Raw genomic sequence first — 14043 nt, forward strand, 5'->3', positions numbered from 1 at the left:
TGACATATTTTACATCTCTGCATGGCTTACTTGAAAAACAGAAGCAGTTGTTTAACTGGGTGACTACCAAAATGGTCAACACAGATTGATGGGCTAGAGTGCAGTAGACAGTGGGTATGCAGATGGTAGTATCAGTACCATTTGACAGGAGATGGCTGAGTCCCTAAAATGATTTCAGTGGAATGGCTTTGGTGTTGTTGCAGTAAAGGGCATCCATTCAACCTCAGGTGCTGTACAGATGGCAGAGCCAAGCTAATGTAGAAAAATGAGAAACAAGTGACTGTTTAATGTACAGGAATGCATGACCCGCATCACAAATAAATGATGGTATTACATGCAGGAAACTGAGCCAGATGGCTGTACATTAAAACACATGACTCCTTGAGAGAATTAAATACAGGCAATTTGCTCAGATTTCCTGCAGGCCTGCTGCATATTATATTAGGGTAGGGAAAAGGAGAGATTATTTTTTGAGAGTGTACATGGTAGATGAAGTTGGCAGTTAAATAAGCATAATCTGATCTCCCTAAGTATTTAAACTGTCTCTGTAGGGAGGAATGGATGGCTTTAAAGTAAAAGGATATAAGAAGTAAGATTGTCTGTTGAATCTGTGGAAAATAGAGCTCTCTTTTGGCCCACACTTCTCAGTTTTACAAAATTTTCCATTAGGCAAAAGCTTTAAAAAGTTATGTTTGTTTTTAAGACTAGTAAAATTAATGTATTTCTTTTTCTATAGAGGTTTTTTATAAATAAATACCAGTGATTTCTGGAAATTTTAAAGTGAGAGAAGTTCGTGTGTTGAATGTTGTATGAAATGGGACCATTTTAACTAGTAAAATGTTATATTTTTGTTTTTTAGCTTAAAGAAAGTGGTTATTGTACAGGTCATGAACCAGATTCCCTGGAATTCAGTACTGTGGGAGGATGGATATCTACTCGGGCATCAGGCATGAAGAAGAACATCTATGGCAATATTGAGGATCTGGTGAATTTTTTTCTGGTTATATAAAAATTGTTAGTGTGTAGAGATTATTATTAAGAGATTAAAGCCTTTAAAAACTAGGTGTTGGAGTTGGGAGTGGTGTTCAGTGGTAGAGACCTGCCTAACACATGTGAGACCCTAGATTCAATCCATAGATCACCAAAAGAGCAAAACATTTTAAGAGTTGGACCCAAAATATATCCTTTTGATTATAGTATTGTTGAATGTGTATAGTAGAAGCAGTTAAAAGACAACCGTGTCATTATAGATGCTCTTTTTCAAGTGACTAATATTTAGCTTTGTAGATATTTCATAGCATCCAAGTTGTGAAATATAAAAATAATATCTTGCCTTATGGAAACTCAGTTTTCCGTTCTCCCAAGATATCTCTCTCTCTCTCTCTCTCTCTCTCTCTCTCTCTCTTTCTTTTGAGCTGCGGTTAGAACACAGGGCCTCACATGCTTGGCAAGCACTCTACTACCGAACTACCCTTCTACCTCTTTATTTTATTTTATTGAGGACATTCAAAAAACTATATTTTTATTTTTGCAATTAAAATAACCTAAATTTATTTGCAGGGAGAAAATTTTATCTTTTTGCTATTGGGTTATGATAACTGTGTTGAAATAAGGCAAATACTTGATAAATAACTACATTTAAGAACTGCTGAAGCATGCTATTTATTTGGGGAGATATTTAAGGAACATAGATTATAAGTGTACATTTTTTTTTTTTTTTGGTACCCGGGATCGAACTTGGGTCCTTGCATTTGCTCAGCAGGCGATGAAACCACTGAGCTAAATCCCTGGCCCTACAAGTCTACATTCTAATGTACTTATTTGTAGTAGTAATTACCAACTTAAATCAATAGGTGGATAATAATTTTAGGCAGGTTTGGTTTTTTTTCCTCTTTTAAAGTTATGTATAACTACCTTGAAGAATTACTAAAAGATACTAGAATTCTGAATGGCATCACAATTTTTAATTTAGCCCAATATTTTAAAAATAGTGTCTTATGTAAATATATGAGTGTTTGTGCACACACACACACACAAACACTGATACCTAGAATTTGTATTTTGTATTGTATTAAACAGGTGGTTCATATGAAAGTGGTAACACCTAGAGGAGTGATAGAAAAAAGTTGTCAAGGACCTCGGATGTCAACAGGCCCTGATATCCATCACTTCATCATGGGATCTGAAGGTAAATATAACTGAAAATTTATTATGAGAAAAAAAATACAGGCTAGTGACACAGTTTTGTGAAGAACTGTTTCTGTGAAAGATCTTTGTAAGAGGACCAATGATTTTCTTTTTTTTGGTACTGGGGATCGAACTTGGGACCTTTTGCTTGCAAGGCAGGTGGCAGAACCACTAAGCTAAATACCCGGCCCACAAATGATTTTTTAAAAAGTTTTATTTTAATTTGTACTTAATAAAGTTTTTAATATAAGAACATCTTTTACAATTTCCTCTTATATGTTACCTTTTTTTATAAAGGCAATGTCTTTTGTTTTTATTTCATTTTTTCTTTGAGCGTTTTTAATGAATTTTAGGAAATGTAGTTAAGGTTTGAAATGGTTTAACATTGCATATTGGAGTATTCTGTAATACTATTGGAATTATCAGAGGGAAGAACTGATAAAGCATTATCTTTTTTATATCTTATGGTATTTATTATTTCATGTTTAGAAGAACTGAAATTTAAATTCTGCTCATTCACATATATATGTTTTAGGCTTCCATTTGTCATCTCATTTTTACTTTGCAAGTAGTAGCCTTTCTTGGTTACTTAATGTTGGGTAGATCAGAATATACTTCTTCATCTCACCCCAAACATGGAATCCCTGACATATTAGAAGAAAATTCACCATTTTCCTGCTGTTTGGTAAACTGTTATATATGCATGGTGAATTTTACGGATAAAGTAAAGATGGGCTCGCCTTTGTTCTTTGAATGCTTTGAGTTCAGAGAAATAAGATAAATTAAAACAAGAAAGTGTTCCTGAGTTAGCAGAGGAACACATTAGTCACTTTAGAAGATTTTCCAAGCCAAAAAAGATTTTGGAAACATTTAGCAGTATTCAGAAATAAAAGAGCAGTTATGATGAACTAAGATGGCATAAAGTGTTAGTGATATGATAGAGATTGTATCACTAAGATATGATAGGCTGATGACCAGTAGCATAGCTTAGATCTTTTGTATGATAATCAGTGATAAGATCTTTATCAAGATATCTCACCAGTTTATTGTTTATTCCTTTTCTGCTCAGCATACTCTTCTAACAGAAGAGAAAACAGAACTACATTTTTAGTAAGAAAAATAAAGTATTCTTTTAAAATAATGTTCTTTAATAAATATTTTTCTGAAACTTATCGTATTAGTGCATCATTTCAAAGTTAAGAATGTAACTTACCATTGGATGTCAAATTGAATAATAAATACGTTATTAAAACTAATGATTTTTGTACTTTGTTTTGTTTTTTTTTTGGTACCGGGGATCAAACTTGGGACCTTGCACTTTCGAGGCAGGCACCAGAACCACTGAGCTAAATCCCCGGCCCCTAAAACTAATGATTTTTAATTACACTATCAACATGTACATAATTGGAGTCAACTCTTAAGATATAAATTATCTTTTCCAGTAACCTTATGAAGCATGTTTTTTTTTTTTCTCAATTGCATTTAAAAAATTCTTGGTTTTAAATACTTTGCTCACACACTTAAGGCTACAGATAATAGACTGCTGCACTGCAGTAGGATAAATTTGTGATTGAAGTAAATGCAGAAGAAATGCAGACAAAGTCAGGTTGCTGGGTGCTTAAGAAGGCTTCTCCTGAGGAGCCTTATCCAAAGTGGTCATTGAAGGTGTAAGGAGAAAATAGTTCCAGGTCAAGTTGAGAGAAGAAAGGAAGGTGCTCTGTAGAAACAGCACGTGAGCAGGCCTAGAAGTGAGCAGTCCACGTCTGTTTCATTATGAAGCTGCCAGATTCTCAGCGTAACTAGACATAAGATTTAGTGGCTGGGTAGAGCAGACACCAGGTCTAGGGGCAGAGAGGTAGGAGTTGTAGGGAGCTGAAGATAAAATTTTTTTTAAATGCTTTTAAAAATAGTTTAGCTGGACTTGGTGGTGCACACCTGTAATGCCAGCATTCTAGGAGGCTGAGGCTGGAGGGTCGCAAGCTTGAGCCCAACCTGGGCAACTTAGTGACTTAGTGAGCCCAGTCTCAAAATTTTTAAAATTAAAAAAAATAGAAGGGCTGGGGATGTAGCTCAATGTAAAGCCCCTGCCTTCAATCTTCAGTACCACACACAAACACAAATTTGAACCTTTATCTAGAAGACTGGGCTACCACCCTCAATAGTCAATTATTTTATGGATTTAAGAAATATGGTTTATGGAAAATGAATAGTCTAGGCTAAATTCTGCAGTTAAGTAAGATATTATGCAAAATAGCATACTGATTTAAGAGCATGAACCATGAAGTCAGATTTGGGTTTAAATACTGGTTCACCTATTTATATTTCTGTGACATCATGTGAGCTAGGTAATTCTCTATGTCCAGTATCTTCAGCTATAAAATGGAAATAATTAAATATCCATCTTTATAAACTTGTGAGGAATAAATGAGATTGTGCTAAGCAATTTATAAATAAGTGATAGCTACTAAAAATGTTAACTTTATTATTTTTAGTTTGGGTGTTTATTATTTTGGCATCAGTGATTATTATAGTTTATGGTTTCTAATCACTATTTCTGCTTGCATGTGACTAGTTATTTTAATATAGGCTTAAGAGCATTATTTTTTTTTTTTGGTACCGGGGATCGAACTTGGGTCCTTGTGCTTGCAAGGCAAGTGATGGAACCACTGAGCTAAATCCCCAGCCCTTAAGAGCATTATTGAAAAGTAAATTTATGTGAAATAGTCTTTTGTAAATTTTTTTTTGGTGTTGTACTAGGGATCGAACTCAGGACCGTGCGCTAGCCAGGCAGGTGCGGTACCACTGAGCTACATCCCCGGCCCAGTAAAATGTATTTTTATGTTTTGAACTATTTAATAACCTCATGCCTTAAATGTAATCATAAACCTTTTCTCAAACTTAAAAAAATTATTTTTTGCAATAGTTAAATTATTTGATAACAACATTGAAACTATTAGATCAAAAAACTTTTTTTCCCCATCCTAAGTTGTACATGTTACTAACTGCATGAAGTTTAATGTGTTTGTTTTGTGTTATGAATTTTTCATGTTTTTTTTCAATAAGCAGCTTTCACCCCTTTTAGATGCTATAATATCAATTTAATGAAAATTGTAACGAATATTGAAATCACTTGAAATGCTTTGCAGCCTTTTCCTATGTGAAGAATTTATTAATAACTTAGGATTTGCTCTTTTATTTGAATACAAGGAACATTTTTATTTTTTAACCTATGATCGACCTTTGTTTCAGGCTTTGTTCTCCAGTTAAAATAGATGAAATAATTTCACAAGTCATATTTTAATTAAATAAAGATTATCCTTTGGTAGATTCTTCAGGAAAGGCACATTTGACTATCCTCTGATTTCTGGAATGTTCTAAATTGTTTTTCTGTGGCTTTGATACTTTAAAGAAAGCTTGAGTGAATATATCTGAGTTTTCTTTAAGTTTCTTGAAAATGCTGCTGCCCTGTTATATTGGTTTTACATATTGTTTTATAGAAATGATACCAGTCTTATTCTCTTGACTTTGTAGATTATTTTCTCTTTTTACCTGGAGGCTGTGAGGATTTTTTTCTTTTATCATTAAAGACTTGGTTTTCATAACTTGGAGTTTATTTTCCTGGGTTGTTTTGGTATCTAGAGGACTATTACTATATGTAGATTCAAATTGTCTTTTATTTCTAAAAAGTTGTTTGTGTTGTAAGGTTAAATATTTTTTTAAAATTTCTATTTAAAAAATAAAATTCATTTTGTGTTGATTTTTCTTCTTTAGAGACATGCACTATACATGTTTGACTTCCTTTGCTTATTTTTCTCTTAACTTGTTTTGTTTACATTGTCTTGCCTTTTTTTTTCAGTGCCCTTTAATAAGTTTTCATTTGAATCTATTCTCTGTTTTGGGGTACCTTAAAATTTTTTTTCCAATACCGGGAATTGAACTCAGAACCTTGCACATGCCAGGCAGGCATGATGCCACTGAGCTACAACCCGGGCAGGGTACCTTATAATTTAACCTTCATTTTTTATATGCTTTTTAAAAATTGTTATTACTCTGTTTCTTTCCTGAGTTGGTCATTTCTTGTTTCATATCTTCTCTCTTCCCTCCTTTCCTCCTTTTCCCTCTTTTCCCTCCTTCCCTCCTCCTCTCCCCTTCTTCCTTTTAACTTCTTCTCCTCCTCTTCCTCCTCGCTTCTTTTTGGTCTTCTGGTCTATTTATGTTTTTAATTTTTGTGTTTCCGATTCAGAGTATGTTTTCATATCCCCAGGTGCTTGTTTGGCAATATTTAATTCATTTCAAATGTTATGTTGCAGTTTTCCTCAAGATCATGGTTGGTTTGGGATGAGTGGCTTCATCAGCAGAAATGCTTTATTTGTATTTTGGGACTCTTTTGCAATAGGTTTGTTTTTTTAATGGTTTTGGTCTGCTTTTTTGCTGTTCTTGTTCTTGGAAAGGGATTCTAGTTTGAGAGTGTTTGTTTCTACCCTTTGTCGTCTTCTGTGCTGTTCTATGAGGGTGGTGTTTAGTTGGGGAAGAGGCGGCATGTCTTCCTCTCTTATTCCATTCTTTCCCTTTACTACCTTGTCTGCACAACTTCTCTTTCTGGCTGGGGCTGGGGACTACACAAGTCTCATACAGCATGTTAGTATTATTGGTGCACGTTTGCTTTCTAGGGATAAATTTGTGTTTCCTCCAAGTCCTCAACTGTTTCTTGCGCCGTCTTTTAAGCCCTCCTTTTTTGACTTTCCAGCCTTGAAGCCTGTGACAGTGGAAGGCTGCAGGAGTTCTGTTGGATGTTAGAGGTAATTTGAAGGTTGTGCTTTTTGTTGGTCTTCCAGCAATACTGAAATTATAGGTCCTGTATGTCTCTGTTTTCTTTCTTGATTTTTTTTTTTGTATAGGTTTTCTGCGGGGGGTAGATGGGGAAGTAGAGGAGAAAGAAAATTCAAAATCGCATGACTGCCATTCTTAATCATGAAGTCATCTGAGAGGTTTTATTAAATTAAGAAAGGTTTTATTTACTCAAAGCAAATATTTGTATTTTATATCATATAGCAATTGAAGCCTTCAGTTTTCCTCAAAAACAAAAATTATATTTGAAAATTATAGAACAGAAAGTGTTAAAATTTATTGCAGCATGCTTTTTAAAAACACTGAAAGAAAAATGTTATATATAAATTTCTTTACTGTCACATTCCCATGGAGTTACTTTAAACATTTATGTAAATTGGGTATAAAATACTGACATAAAATGCATCTAATGAAGTGACAAGTTATCTAAGTAGTCTTATATCACTCTACTGATAAAATATTTTCAGAACAGAAGAATTAATAAATTAATTAAGATCCCACAGAAATGGGCCTTTTGATGAAATGAATTTGGATATATCCATTTGGGATTGCCTTAATTTGAATGTAAGTCTGAATGGAAGCTGTCCACATCAAACTATGTGTGGGACCCAAATGGGTCTTGATCTTCCAATCAAACCATGCAGAACTTCTATGTAGATGGCTAATCGCAGAGATCCACTTTGGTCATCTTATTAACCTTGTGGTAATGCAGAGTCTCATTTTACAATACTTAATTTTTAAAAACTTGATTTATAGTGTTATAGTAGGTGTTACTAATTTAGAGTACCTACACTATATATTTGAAGATGGTGTGGTTTCTTACCAGTACCTTAGCGTTTTGATATAGAGTGAGAATCTGAAAGAAGCGTTGGTAATGTAAAGATATGTACATTTTAAAATAACCTTTTTGAATAATAACACGTACATTTACAAAATTCAGATATGTAGAACATGTACAAAATTCAAAAGGCAGTCCAGGATATATAGGGAAAAATCTGCCTCCTGTCCCTTTCATACCAACATCTTTTCTACCTGGAGTCAGCACTGTTGCTATATATAACCATATATGTATATATTTTGAAGCAAGTGAGAGTTTACTATTTTTTTATTAATTTTAATAGAATTCACTTCATGTCATATTTACAGCCAGTTTATTCCTACATGATACTCCATTCATTAAATGTACCCTGATATATTTAAACAGACCTGTTTTGGTTAAGAGCTTTATACTTCTTTTCTTTGGATTTAGTTAGATTATAGCACTGTGATTCAGACATATTTTCAAATAGCTTTAATTCTCAGAAGGAAGTGTTTCACAAAAAAATTGAGAACTTGGAGTTTGGTTTTGGATAGAAAAAATTTTCTTCTAAAGATAGTGTTTATATTGATCTTCTCTAATGAACTTCATTCTGGTGTCTTTTGAATTTGAGCAAGTACTTATTAAGGTTTTTTTGTAGTCTGCAGACCCACTGTAAATAGAAGAATTGACTCATGTCTTTAGGAATTTATGCCTTGAAAAATTTCAAATTTGTTTGTAGAACTGACTTTGAACATCATGTATTAGTTCTAAGACCACCCAGAACTTCTAAAAATGTTGAAAGAAAGTAGAAAGATTTACAAATAAACATAGTGATCATGTCAATATAGTGAAAGGACATTATCTTTAAAAATTAAAGTGATACTACTTGTCTTGGTAAGAAGAAATATGTATGAGATATAATTCTATGCTGGTGACCAATAGGACAGCAGAGTACTAGTATAATAGTTTACCTATCAGCCTCTTCGCTGAAAAATAATTAGAAAGTAGTTCACCTCAGAAAGAAACTGTACTTTTTAGCTGTCATACCCCCTTCCCATCCTCCACCCCTCCAGGCCCTAACTACTGATCCATTTCCTGTCTGTAGAATGCCCTACTCAGGACACTACTCATGTGGATTCAAATAATATGTAGTGTTTTGTTACTGACCTCTTTAACCTGATAATGTTTTCAGGATTCACTGGTTGTAGCCCTGTATTAGTAGTTCTTCATTCTTTTTGTGGCTGAGTAATATTTTATTACATGGATAATACTACATTTTGTTTATCCATTTATCAGTTGATGGTCATTTTGATTATTTCTTCTGTTTTGCTATTACCAGTTATACTATGGTAAGTGAGTACAAATTGTGTGGACATACTGTTTTCATTTTTCTTGAGTATATACTTAGAGTGGAATTGCTGTTTGTGTAGGTCATCACATTTTTTTTTAAGTATTAATAATTATTGAAATGATTTACTTATCAGTCAACTGGAATGACACTCACTGATTTACAGTGATCAATTTGAAATGTTAATATGACAGATTTTCTTTTCTTTTTTTTTTCTCCATTAACTTTATTGGTACATTTTAGGTATAAAATAGTTACATTCGTCATTGGGATCTTGTACCATTACATGAGTCTCTTGGTTCTTATTTTTTTTCCCCTTCCCTTGCCCTCCCTTCACCCCCTCCACCCTTCCCTATTTGCAGAGCCCTTGTTTCCACTTGTTTTCCTCTTCTCATATTTTTTCCTCTCCCTTTTTTCCCTTCCCCTACCCCTCCCAATTCCCCTGCTCTTGTAGACCTTTTCTTCCTGTTACACAATATCAGTTATACATTTTTTAAATTACAATATTAAGTTCTAGGAGACATTACCACAGATTTTACAGGATTTAAAAGGATGTAGAAAGCATATTACAAAAATCTCTTTTGAAATAAAGTTGATAACTTCTAAGAAGTAACTTAGACAAATTAATGAAACTAACTCTGGAGGAAATATGAAATTTGAATAGCACCTATTAAAGAAAGTATATTCCTAGCTTGAAAACTTACTTATATGACAACAGCAGGCTCATAAACATTTTAACTGATAAATTAGATCAAACAATTAAAGCAGAAAAAAGAAGGAACACTTCTCCCCTCATTTTAGGAACTCAACATTGTGCTAATCCTAAAACTGGATAAACATAATAGAAGAAAAAAGTATGAACATAGATAGAAATTTATTTAACAAAACAAACTCTTAGAAGTCAGATCTGGCAGTATGTAGAAAGTGGTTTTATTATAGGGATGACAGTGTTGGTTCAGCATTGGAAGATCCACCCCCAAAAGTCATCATTTTAAGAGAGGAAAGGAGAAAGCCATATGATCCTGTCACTAGTTGGAGAAAGAGTATTGGACTAAATTCTACAGCTCTTCATGGTAAAAGCTATCAGGAGACTAGAAGTAGAACAGAACCTTCTCAACAGATTAAAGACATGTACTCCATACTTCCAGTGAGAATGCCTTATATGAATGGAGAAGATACAATGCTTTCTCCTTAAGGTGGGGAACAAGGGCAGATATGCTTACTCTTTATCTGTCCATTAAACTTTGAAACCTAGGCTGCACCAAAATAGTCTGGCAATAAAATGACACAATTAGGATAGGATGGGCAAGGTAGAAGCAAAATCTTTATATGTAGATGAAATGATCATCTACAGAGAAAATACTAAGAAATCTCTAGGAGCCCCTAGAACTTGTACTTGAATTTATCAGGATTAGAAAACACAAGGTATATATAAAAATTCAGGTCTGTGTATACTTGCTATAAATGAAGAACTGGATATTGAAATTTAAAAGTTATGTAGGAGTACAAAGGACCAAGAAAAGCCAAAAACAAAAACAAACAGTGCTGGAAGACGTTTAGTACCTAATTTTAAGACTTCTTCTAAAGCTACAGTAATCAAGGCCGTGTCGGTGTAAGGAAAGCCATATAGATCACTTGAATAAAACAGAGAATCTAGAATAGAACCACACATATATGGTCCACTGAGTTTTGAAAGATTATTTAACATTAGCATTTTTTGGAATATAAACTCAATTCAAGAGCCGAGGAAGAGATAGTGTCTTCAGCAAACGGCACTAGAACACCTGGTATTCGTATATAAAAAATTAACTTCAACCCTTTTTTTCCATACATGAAAATAACTTGAAGGGATCTATGAACCTAAATAAGAAAGCCTAAAAGTATAAAACTTTAAGAAATTATAAGGGAAAATATTTATGAATTCAGGTTAGGCAAGAACTACCTAGGATACAAAAGCATGATGTATAAAAGAAAAAAATTGATAAATGAGATTCCATCAAAATTTAGAACTTTAAATGACATCATTAAAATGAAAAGTCCTTAAACAGACCATATTTCCAATGCATATAACCTATGAGCAGAATATATAAAGAATTCTTAGAGCTCATTGATAGACAACTCCATTAAAATGTAGACATAAGATGATAGCCAGTATAGCACAAGGAATGGTGTGCAACTCTAGAATCAGAAAAATACTAATCAGTACAATAATAAGATTGAATTATACACTCATTAGGGAGATGAAGTCAAAAGTTTTAAAAGCCTTGTCATGACTTTTTCTTTTTGTTGGATTCTCCCCCTTTGTGTTTGATTTGTCACACCCAATGGATTCATTCTGCTGGGTTTCCTGGGGTTGTGATCCTCATTGTCTTTTCCTAGGGTATTGTCTGAAATTTTTTGGAGTGCCGGTTTGGTATTCATGAAGTTCCTGAGGTGCTCTTTGTCATCACAGTATCTTATTTGTCCATCAGTTTTGAAAGATAGTTTTGCAGGGTACATCAGTCTGGGTTGGAGGCTGTTTTCCTTTAGGGCTTGAAGTACATCACTCCAAGCTCTTCTTGCCTTGAGGGTTTGCATTGAGAAGTCTGCTGTGATTCTGATGGGCTTTCCTTTGTATGTGATTTGTTTCTTTTCTCTCACTGCTTGTAGAATTTTGTTCTTCTGCTGAATTTCTGGAATCCTAACTATTATATGCCTATGTGTAGTTTTTTTTGATTAAGGCTAGCTGGAGTCCTATATGCCTCACTTATCTGTATGTCAAGTTCTTTCCCCCTCCTTGGGAAGTTTTCTGCCATCACTTCTGTGAAGAGTTTTTTTTTATGTCATCTGCATTCTCTCCTGTTTCTTCATTGATTCCAATCAGTCTTATGTTATTCTTCTTTGCATCATCTAGCAGCTGGTGGATTGATTTCTCATGTTCCCTTACAATTTTAAAACAAGTTTTCTTTTCCTCCTCACTAATTGCTGTCTTATCTTCTATATGTGAAATTCTATCCTCACATTGGTTCATTCTGCTGTGCAAACTTTTGATGGAGTTTTTAATCTCCTGGAAATCTGTTTGTATCTGTTTTATGGTTTCCCTTTGTTTCCTATGTTGGTATTCCATCATGTTCCTCAGATCCTCTATTTTTTTCTCTGTGTCCTCTCTAGGTTTATTAATCATGTCTTGCACCATGAGCAAAATCTTTGCTGTTACCTGAGTAATTATTTCTGATTTCATTTTTCCCAGATCCTCTTTTGTCGCCAATTCAGAGAGTCCAGGTGGTTGAGTATCAGAATGTTCCATCTTGTTTCCCTTTGGGGTTGCTGTAGGTGATCTGGAAGTCTGTTTTTGAGGCTTGTTTATGTGTCTTCTCATTTCCATGGGGGTGGGGGGTGGGGGATGCTTCTGGCACCCACGAGGCTCACCTTCTCTGCCTTAGGAGCTTGGGATGGCAGCAGGGGAGCTTCCTTCCTGGTGTTGGGACCTTCTGAGCTTCACTGCCCTGGGAGCCTGGGATGGAGGAGGGGAACTTCCTTCCGGGTGCTGGGACCGGCTGAGCTTCACTGCCCTAGGAGCCTGGGATGGAGGCGGGGGAGCTTCCTTCCGGGTGCTGGGGAGGTCATCACATTTCGAAGAACTGCCAGCCTGTTTTCCTGCACAGAAGTACCATTTAACATTCCTGCAAAGCAGTGTGTGAGGGTTCCAAATTTCTCCACATCCTTGAATATTTTTAAATATAATATCTATGTGAATGGGATGATGTAGGATCACATTGTTTTGGTTTTTTTTTTAATAACTAATGATGGGTTTAAAAAATTTTTTTTACCTTTTTTTTTTTTTGGCACTTGTATATCATGGAAGATGTCTATTTAGAATACTCACTTGTTTTTTTAATTGGGTTATTTGCCTTTATTATAGAATTGTAAGAGATCTAACTTTATTCTAGGTATAAGTCCCTGTCAAATAAATCATTTGCAAATATTTTCTCTCATTCTGTAGTTTTCTTGCTGGTGACCTTTGAAGCACAAAAGTTTAAATTTTGGTAAAGTCAGATGTATCTATTTTTTTTCTTTAGTTGTTCATGCTTTTGGTATCGTAATTGAGAATCTAATTCCAAACCCAAGGCCATGATGATTTACCCTTTTGGCTTTAGGTCTTTGATACATTTTGAGTTATTTTTTGTATAAAGTGTGAGTTAAGGGTCCACCTTCATTCTTTTGTATGTAGATATCCATTTGTTCTAGCACCATTTTTCAAAAGACTATTCTCTCCGCGCTGGATGGTCCTTGGACCCTTGTCAAAAATCAGCTAACCGGCCGGGGATTTATCTCAGTGGTTCCGCGGCCTGCCTCGCCAGCACAAGGATCTGAGTTTGATCCCTGGTACCAAAAAAACAAAAAAGCAAAACAAAAATCAGCTAACCATCAGCCAGGCGTGGTGACACACACTTCTAATGCCAGCACTTTGAAGGCTGAAGCAGAAGGATTACTGCAAGTTTGAGGCCAGCGGGAGCTATACAGTTGAGTTCAAGGCCAGCCTGAACTACATAGTGAGACCCTGTCTCAAAAAAAAAAAAAAAAAATTAGCTAACCATAGAAACATTTCTGGGTTTATTTCTGGATTCTCAATTCTTTTCCATTGATCTATATGTCTGTCTTTATGCCAGTACCATTCTGACTTGATTACTGTTGTGTTTTTTTTTTTTTTTAGAGGTTTTGTTTGTTTGATTTTGTTTTTTAGGGGTTTTTTGAGACAGGTTCTCACTATATAGTTCAGGCTAGCCTTGAACTCACTACGTAGTCCAGGATGGCCTTGAACTTGCAGCCTCCTGCCTCAGCCTCCCAAGTGCTGGAATTACAGCCGTGCACCACCATGGGC

At 34.7% G+C, this 14043-nt stretch overlaps 1 protein-coding gene across 1 annotated transcript in view; it reads left to right on the forward strand.

Moving 5' to 3' along the window:
- Agps (alkylglycerone phosphate synthase) overlaps positions 1-14043 on the forward strand; it is a 141790-nt gene that overhangs the window by 65538 nt on the left and 62209 nt on the right. The window contains exons 9-10 of the mRNA XM_004857740.4: positions 860-985; positions 2080-2188. Coding sequence (XP_004857797.4) covers positions 860-985; positions 2080-2188 — 235 coding nt within the window. The remainder of the gene's footprint in view (positions 1-859; positions 986-2079; positions 2189-14043) is intronic.

Source organism: Heterocephalus glaber, unplaced genomic scaffold, assembly GCF_053883595.1.
Source record: "Heterocephalus glaber isolate CG9 unplaced genomic scaffold, H.glaber_assembly_v1.0 deba00000347, whole genome shotgun sequence".
Lineage (NCBI taxonomy): Eukaryota > Metazoa > Chordata > Mammalia > Rodentia > Bathyergidae > Heterocephalus > Heterocephalus glaber.